Source organism: Solanum verrucosum, unplaced genomic scaffold (genome assembly GCF_900185275.1).
Source record: "Solanum verrucosum unplaced genomic scaffold, falcon-dt-bn FXZP01000238.1, whole genome shotgun sequence".
Classification (NCBI taxonomy): domain Eukaryota; kingdom Viridiplantae; phylum Streptophyta; class Magnoliopsida; order Solanales; family Solanaceae; genus Solanum; species Solanum verrucosum.
The window spans coordinates 3,499,399-3,512,292 of NW_026020630.1; the positions used below are offsets into that span (position 1 = coordinate 3,499,399).

Genomic DNA, 12,894 nt, shown 5'->3' on the forward strand with positions numbered 1-12,894 from the left:
GATCAAACTTAACACTTATAATAGTTTTTTAATTTGCTTAAAAAGTCAAATTAAAAATAAAACATTTTTAACACAAAATTCAAAATAACAAGAAAAGTTATCAGCAGGTCAAATAAAAAACAATGTACTGGCTCCTACAAGGGCAAGGCAGAAACCTCTTCAACAAAGACTTGATAATATCTGCGTTGAAGCGAGTTGGAGTATTTGCTTTCAACTCTCTCGTATCTGTAAGATTTTTTAAAAAAACAAAAAAAGTTAGTAAAAACATCCAACAACATAATGTATATCATATCGATTTTATTGAATAGTTTGTAATGTTTATACTCACGTCTTTAACTAACATTTACATTAAATTTATTCGAAATGTCTGAGATTATATAATTCCTTATCATAAATTTTAATATTTGGTGAATATACTGATAAATTTGAAACTCAAATCATAGTCCGCCAAGGATGAGACATGCTTCACGCTCCCAAGAGTGAATAACCCCTAAAAACTTTGTTTTTACTATATAAATAATTATTTCTACGTGTTTATAGTTTATACTTGTATATGCAAAGAGTCAATATCTTATTATATAACTTGAAAAATATTCTTTCAACTTAATAAATATCAATCATTTATTTCAATACAATACATTGGTTCTTGTTCTCATAAATCTTATTTATAGATAATAAATTTTAAATAGTTTTATACAAAATTCTAAAATATCAAATAATGTTCTACTGTCATTTAACTAAAAACTCAAAACTTTGAAAAGAAGATTTACTACATTCCAAATAACCAATGTCATCATCATATAAGGAAATAATGAAATTTTCTAAATATTTTGTATAATAGAGATTTAGAATAATGAAATTTTGTAAAATATCAAATAATGTTCTATTGTCATTAATATTAGAAATTTACTCTAGAAAAAAGAGATCCACACAAAATAATCATGTGTTAGGAATTAGATTTGAACAAGTGACATGATGACTTCAATCCTCAACTAGGCTAACTCGACTATTCCCAATCCAGATTTGAACTAGTAACACATAAATTTTCAATCCTCTAGTTTATCAAATTTAAAGTGGAATTGATAGATTGACAGTGTCATTTTTCTATATGCTTTCACACAAAAAGGATTCATATAAACTAATTATCCAACTTTTATACGGTTTTATCCATGTTTGGCATTATGTATATGTGTACCTACAAAAATATTTTAACTTTGCTATGTTAACTTTGATTATTCCTATCGGTTATCTCGTGATCTAACTACCTAGGGGTTGTTTGGTTACTAGCTAGAGTTGTGCATGTATTAATTATGCAGGTATTAATTATGTAGGTATTATTATGCATGTATTAATTATGCATGTATTTGTTAAGCAGATATTAGTTATGCATATATTAATTATGCAAATATTAGTTATGTAGGTATTATTTATGTAGAATTTAGTTATATAGAAATTACGATACATAAATTATTATACTTATTGAATATTTAAGACTTTTAGCTTTTTGACTGCATTCATAACAACTGATGAACAGGGGAAGAAAACTTATAAATCTACACACCCAACAAGGGGAAAAAGGAGAAGAAGATGAAGAAAATTCATGCGTTTAAGACAAATGAACACACATGTTTACCAAGAAAATTCATAAAATGGATACACATATATGCATTTTGTATCAACTCGATTTGTATTATGCATCAATTGTATTCGTGATACAATGAATACAATATGCATTCATCCTCTCCTTCCCTCTCTCGATCTCGCTCGTCTCTCTCCTCCCCCTCTCGATCTCGCTCGCCTCTCTCGATCTTGTTTGTCTCTCTCCTCCTAATATATATTCATTTTGATACAAATTAATTTGTATTTGTCTTTTTTTCCTCTGAAATCCACAAAAAAATACAACGAATACAAATGCATAGAAAAACCAAAGTGTAGCTATAAATTATGATGAGTGAAACTGTAGTTAAGGAATCTTAATATTTGTTAATTATGAAAATTTCCGATAAACTAAAATAATCCTACATTTTATCTTGAAATTATTATACTTTATAGGGAAAATGCATAAGTATCCCTCAGCCTATGTCCAAAATCTCTGAGACACAGCTAACCTTTACTAAGGTCCTATTACCCCCTCAAACTTATTTTTTAATTAATTTTCTACCCCTTTTTAGCCTACGTGGCACTAATTTTGAAAAAATTGTCAACATGCGCTGGACCCACAAGATAGTGCCACGTAGATCGAAAAGGGGTAGAAAATTATATATAAAATAAGTTCGGGGTAATAGGACCTTAGTAAAGGTTAGGTGTGTCTCAGGAATTTCGGATATAGGCCGGGTTACTTATACATTTTCCCTACTTTATACCTCGGCCCAACCTATTCCAAGGTATTTTTTTTTATTTTGTTTCGTCTCCACTTTACAACAGAAGGCACAATAGAAATGGAACGGGCATCGATGGAGATGGAGAAGGAGAAGCAGGAACAGAATGAAGAACATCACATTGATAAGAAACAGAAGACGGAGAATCAACAGAAGATAGAGAATCAACAGGTTTTCTACTTTTCGATTTCATCTCTGATATAGAGTTCTTCTTCAATTTTAATCTGAATTTTTCCCCATTTTTAAAACTTAGGATGAGGTTATTAAAGCTCGTCGGCCTTTGAAACTGTCTCGCAAAAACACTCTGCACCCCAAAGAGGTGATTATACTCTATTTTGTTTTGTTTTTAATCACTGATTTCTGTAACTGATTTCTATTCAAATTTGTTTATGTTTCAGAGCGTCTATGACCTCCTCAGATTCGGATGCAGCGAAAAGTGAGTTTTTTTTTTTTAGATGATTGTTGTTGTGTACAATCTTCGTTTGGAAGATAACAATTAATTCGAACCACAAATCAGATTTTAACTGGTAAATTGGAATGTGATTTTTATTTTTTTTGATCTATTTAAACTTTGTATTCACTTAACAATACAATATAATATGCTTTATGAAACAATACTTAACAACAAGGTTTAATGTTTATTGTGATTTTTTGCTCTGTTTTCGTAGCGATCTCTGGTTGAATGCTCCAGCTTGCATTCGCTCCCCACCTTATGCGACCTTGTATGGCATTGAAGAAAGTAGAAACTTGCTCCGGGAGGACCGCAGAAAACTAAAAAAATCCCTGGCATCACCTTTAAGTTGGTAGTCCTCTTTGATTATTCCTATCGGCTATCTCGTGATCTAACTATCTATTAGGACTGAAGTTAATCGTAGTTATGAAGCTTTTGTTTAACACTATCAATCCTAGTTCTGAAGCTTTTGCTTAACATATTATGTTAAGATCGGTTTGTTTATTTCCATGTATTAAGTAACTAATTGGGATCTATATGCTATGGTTATCTACCTTTTTGTTTATGTGCTTATCGCATTTTCTCTAACTTTAGTTCAATATTGTTGTTCTTTAGTTGGTTGCGTAAACTTTGTTTCTTTTTCTACATTTTCACAGTATTCGCAAGTTCAAGCCCTTGATCTGTGGCTTATTCGTTCAACATTGTTGTTATATCTTTGTTTATTGGCTTAACAAGTTTTATGAATCAACTTATCTTCTTTTCTTCCTCTCAACTGTTCAAGTACTTTGTTTAACGCTATCTATTAGACTGAAGTTAATCATAGTTCTGAAGCTTTTGCCTAACATTATGTTAAGATCGGTTTGTTTATTTCCATGTATTAAGTTACTAATTGAGATCTATATGCTATGGTTATTGACCTTTTTGCTTATCCCGTTTTCTCTAACTTTAGTTCATTATAGTTGTTGTTCTTTAGTTGGTTGCGTAAACTTTACGTCTTTTTCTACATTTTCATCAGTATTTGCAAGTTCAAGCTCTTGATCTGTCGCTTATTCATTTAACATTGTTGTTATATCTTTGTTTGTTGGCTTAACAAGATTTATGGATGAACTTATCTCTTTTTCTTCCTCCCAACTGTTCTAGTGCTTGTCGCGTTTTCTCTAACTTTACTTCAACGTTATTTATCTCCTTCTGTATCGTTATATTTGAATTTGACCATTGATTCTTTGTTTCTGTACATTTTGCTCAATATTTTGATTAAGACGAAAAACGTATTTCTAAATTTGGTTTTTTTTGTTTATTTACTTTAACATGAAGGTTATTATATCTTTGTTTCATGATCTTGGTTAAAAAGTTTTATGGATCAATTTATCATTCCAATTTTCATAATTGTCGAAATCAAAATGTTTTCATCGTCTTTGTTATTTCGAATTTTTTTTTATCTGTTCCTCAAAAAAATAGAGTTCACCAATTTCCAATTTCATGTTTTAAATGAGAATAGTGGACAAGATTCAACAATTTTTTTATGAATGAAAAAGAATCAGAAAATTAGTATATTACGAACTATTAGCAGGTCTATTCCATGTTGTTACCTCGTGGAGGTAGAGATTTTAGAGATTGTTTTGGAAAGACTCTCTACTCGAGTAATGTACATCAAAGAAAATACATAAGTAAAGAGGACATAACAAATAACAGGAAAAGCATAACATGGCATTTAGAAGGATAAAAAACAAGAAGCAATAACAATAATCAAATAATGATGCGATAATTGGAGCACAAAAAATAACAAGTAGCAAAAATAATGACAAACATGAACATGTCCTACATTATTTTTCAGGAAAGTGATGCACGTATTTGTAATAATTTTTTGGCATAATACATAAAATAGACGCTTGAACTTGACTTCAACTGAAAACTAACCTCTATACACCTCAACTTGTTCCATTCTGTTAGTTGAACACTCCAAAACTTAGAAAATAATCATGAACTTACTTCTAAAATTTATGTCACATCAACGTTATGTGCCCATAAGATACAGTGAAAAAGAGTTGAAGTGTTTAATTATCGGTAATTTCTATCTTATGCTTTTATCTTTTTGAAGAAACGATTTGTCCTTCCCTTTTTTTGGTATAAATTTTGCTTTACGATTTTTCCTCTTTGTATAAAGCTAGGCCGTTTTCACTTGTGTCCCCAAGGTAGCTGCGATAGGGAATCTTAGTAGTCTAGTTGGTTAGCTATCTGAACTCCCGTTTTGTTAGTGAAGGTTCAATTTCGCTGCATTGTGATCTCCTCTCCACTTCCCTACCCCAACACCCAATTTAAAATAAATAAATACTCCCTCTATCCCAATTTATATAGCACTTTTCATTTTTCGAGAGTCAAACAATTTATGTTTGACTGGTAATTTACGCATGGAATCTTCAAATTTTTTGAAATGAAATTTATATATTTATTAATTAGATTTAAAAGACTGAAAAATTTAGGGTCAACAATATATTTATTTGAATCTCGAAATGTGAAAAGTGACATAAATTGAGACGAAGGGAGTAAATGAGAAGGAAACTACGATAGCAGGGTAGTATAAAAGAGTTGGGCGGTAGACTGGGCTTTACAAAGCATTCCGTCCTCTGCCTTTTGGCTAAAATAAAGTGCAGCATATGTTCTTGCCAGTTTAATATCTTATACATGGTTCATTGACTCACATGATATTTACTCGTAAGTTGCACTATATATGTGTACATTTCAAAAGAATCCGCATATATATATATATACAAAGTTGGAGACGAATGCAAATGATTCAGTTGAACTCACAGAACCGGCCCTTTAAAAGCAACAAGTAATTAGCATTTAAGAGTTTTCTACGATCGATAACAACGTTCCCGGACTGGAAAAGAACAATGAAAAAAAAGGCATAGTATGCATATATTGTTAAGAGACTCTTAAATGAGCAAATAACATTTTGCTATATCACTAGATCCTCTCCTTCCTAACTTGCTAGTTACAAAAACCTCATAAACCTGAACCAAGTGAATAAGCATCAAATCCGAATTCTCCTCCTTCTAACATGGCTCCATCTTGATCCTGCATTTTTTCAAACAAAATCATTTAGTATGTTAACACGCCAATGTCTAAGCTATGTTACTCAGACTCTACGAAGATGTCAATGGATGCTTGTCAGATCTTCCAAAAGTGCATTTTGGAGGATCCAACACGGTTGTGACAACATTTTTTGAGAGTTTTAGCAACATAGTTAGACAGCAACAAACGACTTGATTTCACAGATTATTAGCTGAGAGTTGAGTGACCATTTGAGAAATCAATCCACAACAAACCGACATAATAATGACCGTTAATCTTTGAGAAGAAATAACCGAGAGTATTCAAAATCCGTGCTTGTAAAAGCAAAGGGGACTAACAAACTAAGAAGTTGAATCTAACATAGAATTATTCAACTGAAAAGAGATGCATAAAACAATGAGCTTTTAAAAGTTGAAGGCATCAATAGATGCATTAGGTGTTGATATTGATCGATTCGTACAAACTAAAAGAAACATTAGGATCAGACCTACCTGTAACTCATTTTCGTCTTCTTTTGTTAGTATAAACATATTTCAGTAGACCAAATAAACTATTTCTCAGACAGGCACAGTGAAGCTCGAAAACATATTTCTGTTTAGTGGAAAAGCTTTCGTCTTCCCTCATGAAAGCAGAAATTGCCTCTAGAGCACACCCTAGAAGGCATAGCTCGAACTGTTAGTAGCTTGTTAAGTTACTTTTCATTATTAAAGGTCGATTTTATGGAGAATTCCTATAAGTTGACTCATAAATACGTGAAGACAATAAACCTCACTAGTTTGCATCCAAGACATAAAGTTCCTCGAGTGATTAACTAACTCTGGCAATAAAAGGTGCTCCAAGTCCAAGTTGCCACAGTAGAAGACAACCGACAATGCCATTTAATGGTGGTTTTTACTCCTCTTTGTGGTGGCAGTAGAGAGTGTGCAGGGTGGTTTGTAACCCTCTAATCTCTATCGGTGTTGGTTACAAGGTAATACCGGGTATAACTTAAATCACTCTCAATGTCATATAAACAGAAATATTTTTAAAAACAAAAAAACTTATAAACAGATATTTATCTACGCTAAAAAGAACACCAAGTTAAGTAAGCATCCTTTCTTCAAGAAAACTTATCTAATCTATCACCACACCAGAGACCGCGAACTCAGGTCAAGTATTTAAAAAAGTAGTACGCTCAGCTGCTGTTCAGGTCTCAAAATGCTTCTTTTTTTTAAAAAAAAGGTGTGCTGCCTAGGCCAGCTTGCGCACACCTCGTTTGAATCTATGACTAAACTTCAGAATAAAAGCTTCATAAATAAGACAAAGACCAAAAGAGGTTAGCTTACCCGTTTCATTTCACCCATAAGATCATCAAGGGAGCCATAGCCCTGAGGAAGAAAACCAACTTGTTGCTTTGTTGTCTGAAAGAGGTAGTCTTCATTTGTCTTTGTCCTCGAGTCATGAGTTAATTTTTCACTTTCACGATTGTGTATGTGCATTGAAGAACCTCCATTTGATCTGCCGGTCAAAGAAGTCTCCACCCTTGTGCAGAACATATCATTGTTTTGGTCCATAGGATGAGGTAAAGAGGCCATTCCACCATTGCTAGAAACTTGAGAGCTCATGTTACCAAAAATACTGTTTGAATTGTGGGAATAATGTTGGTTCTGATCTGGCCACCGTTGGCAGGTTGCTTGGTTCATAATCTGAACAGCACCCCCTAAACTTTCACGGCATTGTGTTTCTCCTCTTGAAGCCTCGAAAGGTACGGAAACTATGGCAGAGGTTGAAAAATCAACAGGGTTGTTCTGCAAAAGAGGGCCAGTTGAAGTATCATTGTCTCGTACTCTGTCTTGAGGCAAATGGCTGTTGCTGAAAGGTTCATTTAACGGAAAGGAGGTTGACTGGAACTTCAGAGGCTGGAGAGAAGTTTGCCAATTCTCATTATATCTATCATGGTCCAGAAAATTGGAAGAACCACTTACACCAGTATTGAAGGCCTCAGAGCTAAAAGAGGCTATGTTGAGAGCAGTCTGATTTCCAAATCCCGTCCCCGTCAGTGGTTGCTGGGAATTCACTTGAAGCAAAATAGGATTATTTGATACATTGGGCATAGAGCTGTTTGCGCTACCAACCAATCTAGAGTTCATGAATGTACTGGCCGCTGTATGCAGTCCTGACTCATCCAAATGATTCAACTCTCCTATGCGTGTGGCACACTTACTCTGCTGCAGTTGATCAAGCTCCAACGATGCAGGAATCCCTTGGAACAAATTAGCATTCTGGCTTGCAGGTGGAACATTTGCATTAAATTTCATCAAGGCATTGATGGAGTTGTTACTCAAATTTTGACCATGATTAGGTTGGAGCATAGGTGAAGATGCTAGATTGTGAAGGCTTACACCAGAAGGACTATTTAGTCTGCCAAGCATGCCTCCTGATGCATATGATGATGATAAGCTAGCCTGACCGAACCTTCCTGATCCAGCCAACGTTCGAAAACCACCAAGCCCATCCAGTGAACCCATTCGCATGTACGCAGAATCTTTACCCCCTAATGCAGTGGCAGCCAAGTTGGCTTGCTGGGCATCTGCCGCATTGATCCTTTTCAAGAAGAGCCTATACTTCTGTGGCACAGAACGAAAGACAAATTAAATTTTTATACCTTTGTGCTTTTACTCAAAAGTACAGGACACGAAGGCCGAAGCACAGACAACTCCTGCAACACCTTTGTAACAACAACAAACCTGATCCCACAAGTGGAGTTTGAGGAGGGTAGAGAATAAGCAGGCCTTACCCCAACCTTGGGAGGTAGAGAGGCTGTTTCCGATAGACCCTCGGCTCAAGGAAAAGCATATCAAAACAGATCTGGAACACCTTTGTAATCGTTAAGACAATATTGGAGGAAACAATCTAGCTTAAGATCTGTATTGTTTCCCTTCATTATATATCCACATGCATATTTAAACATGAAATGTTCGAATGAGCTAAATAACATTTGTGAAAACATAGCAAGAAATTTATTTTTCCTAAGATGTAGCAAGGGTATATGATTCTTCCTATTCTTGGTACATTCTTTTAACAGTCACCTCATCCATTTTCACATCTCAAAAAAGGTCTAGCCAAAAACCCCTAATTTTGTAAAATATAAAGAAACGGGACTCAAATGCAAACATAGGGAATTATAAAGAACAAAGAGAGAATAATGCCTGGAGATGGCTCGCCACATTCTCTCTTGTAAGTCCTTCAACATTCATCAGATCAAGAATCCTCTTAGGCACAGCTTCTGCATCAGAAACGTTATTGAGAAATAAGTCCATTAATAGGGGAACATACATAAAAAAAAATAGACGAAGAATCTAAGATATAACCACATTAATGCTAAAATACTCACTTTCAAGGCCTAACTGATGAACTGCTGTAACAAACTTCTTGTGAAGCTCTATAGCCCAAACAACACGAGGTTTCTTCTGAGTTCCAGGATCTTCATCGTCATTTCCATTTTCATCGCTTTCATATTCTTCATCCTTCCTTTTCTTGTTAACCTTCCCGTTTTGATCTGCATTACCTGAAAGCTGTGATCCTCTTTCACCTTCTCCGCCTCCCTGGTGAGCCTTGTCTTGATCATCAGACTTGTTTTGCTTCTTAGGCTCAACTTTCTTTTTCCTTATTACATGTTGCCATATATTCTTTAGCTCCTCAAGCCGGACAGGTTTCACCAAATAGTCACAAGCACCGTGAGTTATTCCCTTCATTACAAGTTTGCTATCACTGTTTGCTGACAACACTGGACAAGAAAAGGTCAATGGTCAAGAAACGAAACAAACTTTAACGGATTACTTTGATATAAGCAAATTAAAAGATCTTCAATTCTTGATGCAAGAATATTTTATCTAACGGCAGCCAAGGGAAAAGAACATCAAGGACAGATATAAAATTAAGATAAATGAAGGTATTTATACTTATGACTGGAAGATCCATCTCGAGACCAACAAGCTCCAGAAGTTTAAAGCCATCCATATCAGGCATGTGGACATCACTAATCACCAAGTCAAATCTATCTTTGTTTTCCCTCAACATCTTCAACGCCGTTCTTGCTTGACTCGTCGTAGTTACTGTAAAACAACAGACCATTTTCAGAAAATGCAATTTCAATTTTGATTGGGAAACAACAACATTTCAGTCAGATGGAAAGAACCGAAAATAAATGAAGGAATTCAAGTTAGGAAGTTCCAAATCTCCAAATAAATTTACAATGATACACATAGTTGAACTCCAAAGCTGTCATGAATAACAACAAAAACTACGCCTCAGTCCCAAACAAGTTGGGGTCGACTATATTAATCTCACTTATTCATTTAAGTCCACATCATATAATCATCATACTAAACTAAATAGAACTGAAAAATAAGGTGCGCACACACACACACACCAAAGCTGTCATGAAATTCTCAGAGAAAAACTAGGCTTCAAACCAGACTATCCAAAACGAGAGTACAAAAATGGAGAATTTCGACTTGATTATACTTCACAGTTAAGCTGTACACAACAACTGCGCCTCAATCCCAAACAAGTGGGAGACAGCTATCCATTTAAGCTCAACTGCACAGTCAAGTTGAAAAGGCCAAAATCAAATCAAAAGAACTTCAAGATTCCTTTTTTTATATATGACTTCCATGGTTGAAAAAGACCACAGGGTCTTTCCGAAACAGCCTCTCGGCCTCCACGAGGTAGGAGTAAGGTATGCGTCCACTCTACCCTCTGAGACCCCACTTGTGAGATTACACAGCATATATAGCTGTTGACTTTCATTGTTGAAAAGCAACAATCCAATTTAAAAGGAACATGAACCATGCATGAAGAGAAAAAGCAAAATTAACAGCAATTGAGAAACATGAAAAATCTTGGAACTATGAAAAACAAATTCTAAACCTTTTTTTTCTGGGAGTTGAAGATCTAAACTTCTCCTTATAAAAGTCTGAATCAGTACAAAGTTATGATTTTTTTTTCAGAATGGAACAGAAAACAACTTCCCAAACAGCAGAAATTGCAAATAGCATCAAACTGAATCAATTCAATAAATTTACCAACTACTCCAAATTGATAAACCAAAAAAATGAAATCTTTAAGCAAAAACATAGAAAAAAGCATAAATACCGTGATACTGGCATTTCCTAAGTAGTCCATCCAACAACTTCAAACAAATTGGGTCATCATCAACAGCAAGAACCTTCATACCAACTGGAAAATTATCATAGTTTTCCCTTTCACCACCCATATTTCCTCTAATTTCCTCCACAGTCATTTCAAGAACCACAAATTAAACAACCCCACAAGAGAAAAAAGACCACCCAAACAGAATCTGAAGAAAAAGATTACAACTTTAGCACAAAACCACAAAAGGGTCACTTTTCAAGAATCTTTCTGAAAACCCCAAATAAGAAAACACTTTGAATAAATCAAACAACTGATGAACAACAAGAAGAAAAACAAAAAGAGGGGATCTTTAGAGAGAAAGAGATAAAAAGAAAAGAAAAAAAGAGACAAGATTGGAACTTGGAGTTATAGTAAGTAATGATGGTGATTGGCCAGAACAAAGTGAATGGTTTTCAACTCAACAATACTCCAAATCATACAACTTTTTTTAAGTCATTACAACACAACCCCACCCCCTAAACTCTTCTTCACCATCAAGACCTCAACTTTTTCTCTGTGTTTGTCTTTTGCTTTTTTCTACCCACCCCCCCACCCCTATACTCTCTTCTTATCACAAAAAGTCATTGGTAATAATAAAAAAATGATTTTTTTTCCATTTGTGCTAATGTTATATATGGACATAAAGCTATTACTATGTTTTATGCAGTTGCCAGTTGAGTGAATATATATTTTAGTCTTCTGTGAAGCTTTTTTTTTCCAACTTTACTCTCTTTTTTTAACTCATATATGGGAACCAGAAGCATGCTTATTTGGAACTGAGCTTTTTGTAGGCTTTTTAGAAGTTATCACATGTGACTCATCTTCATCTACATTATTCACATTTCAAGAAATCTTAGCCTTCCATTTTGGATATTCAGTGTCCAAACTAATCTTGACCACTTTACCTCTTACACTCCGTCCATAACGTATCGTACTGTATTGTATTGTATTGTATTGTTTGAATGAATATAACGTTTGGATAGATTGTATCATTATATGTTATTACATAATGTTACACGTCAACAATTTGAATGATAACTCTACCAGAAAAGTAGGATAAATGTAGAACTATTATAATATATCGTATTTTATTGTTTTAATGAATGTGACATTTGGAGAGATTGTATCATTATCTGTCGTTAGTACAATATAGTACAAGTAGAACTACTATATAAAGGCCGGGTGATAAATAAAATAAGATTATTAAATAACAAGTAACAATCAAAACGAATATGATATTTTAAATTACAATACAATATTGTGGGTAACAACCATCCAAACAAGGTATTAATGATGGATTTTTGAGTGTGAGGTGTGAATTGAAATTTAGTTAGACTTCAGACATTTTTGTTAGATATCGCTTTATCTTTAATATAAGATCTTTTTTTACGCAAATTCAAATTTAATCGACTTCTGACTAGGGATGAAAAATTAAGAAAAAAAATCTTATTTAATTGGTTATATGCTTAAGTTTTTTGGATCTTACTTGGATTTATCTAATCTAGAAACATTGCAAAGTAAAAACACAATTAAAGAACAATAGAAAGTGAGATGGTTGACTTGAAAATGTATGATTTATACAATAAAGTTATTGTTTAGGACTTTTTTTAAAATCTAAAAAAGTACTAAAACTTTAACAGAATGGGAAATTCATGAAGAAATATTTTCTAATTAATAATAATGATTTAGTACTTGAATGCTAATGATATTTTCCTTTTGTAGTTGTGTTTTACAACTTTCATTTCATTAGTTTCTTTGATTTGCGTGATTTAAGGTTTTATTTTTTGCAACTTTTTAAGGAATTGACTTCACATT

The 12,894-nt window shown here is 33.7% G+C and overlaps 1 protein-coding gene, 1 long non-coding RNA gene and 1 pseudogene across 2 annotated transcripts; 2 read left to right on the forward strand and 1 right to left on the reverse strand.

The window, feature by feature from the left end:
- Positions 1–2,629: 2,629 nt before the first annotated feature.
- LOC125811503 (uncharacterized) lies at positions 2,630–3,390 on the forward strand. Its single transcript, XR_007441917.1, has 3 exons — positions 2,630–2,697; positions 2,777–2,814; positions 3,047–3,390. It is a non-coding gene; the product is annotated as an uncharacterized LOC125811503 (long non-coding RNA).
- Positions 3,391–5,443: 2,053 nt separating this feature from the next.
- LOC125812008 (U2 spliceosomal RNA) lies at positions 5,444–5,557 on the forward strand (annotated as a pseudogene).
- Positions 5,558–5,602: 45 nt separating this feature from the next.
- On the reverse strand, positions 5,603–11,373 carry LOC125811479 (two-component response regulator ORR24-like). Its single transcript, XM_049490981.1, has 6 exons — positions 11,041–11,373; positions 9,846–9,998; positions 9,278–9,670; positions 9,093–9,169; positions 7,230–8,510; positions 5,603–5,907 (listed from the first exon to the last, which is right to left on the reverse strand). The coding sequence occupies exons 1-6, from the start codon at positions 11,186–11,188 to the stop codon at positions 5,836–5,838; spliced, it is 2,124 nt and encodes a 707-aa protein (XP_049346938.1). The 5' UTR covers positions 11,189–11,373; the 3' UTR covers positions 5,603–5,835.
- Positions 11,374–12,894: the final 1,521 nt, after the last annotated feature.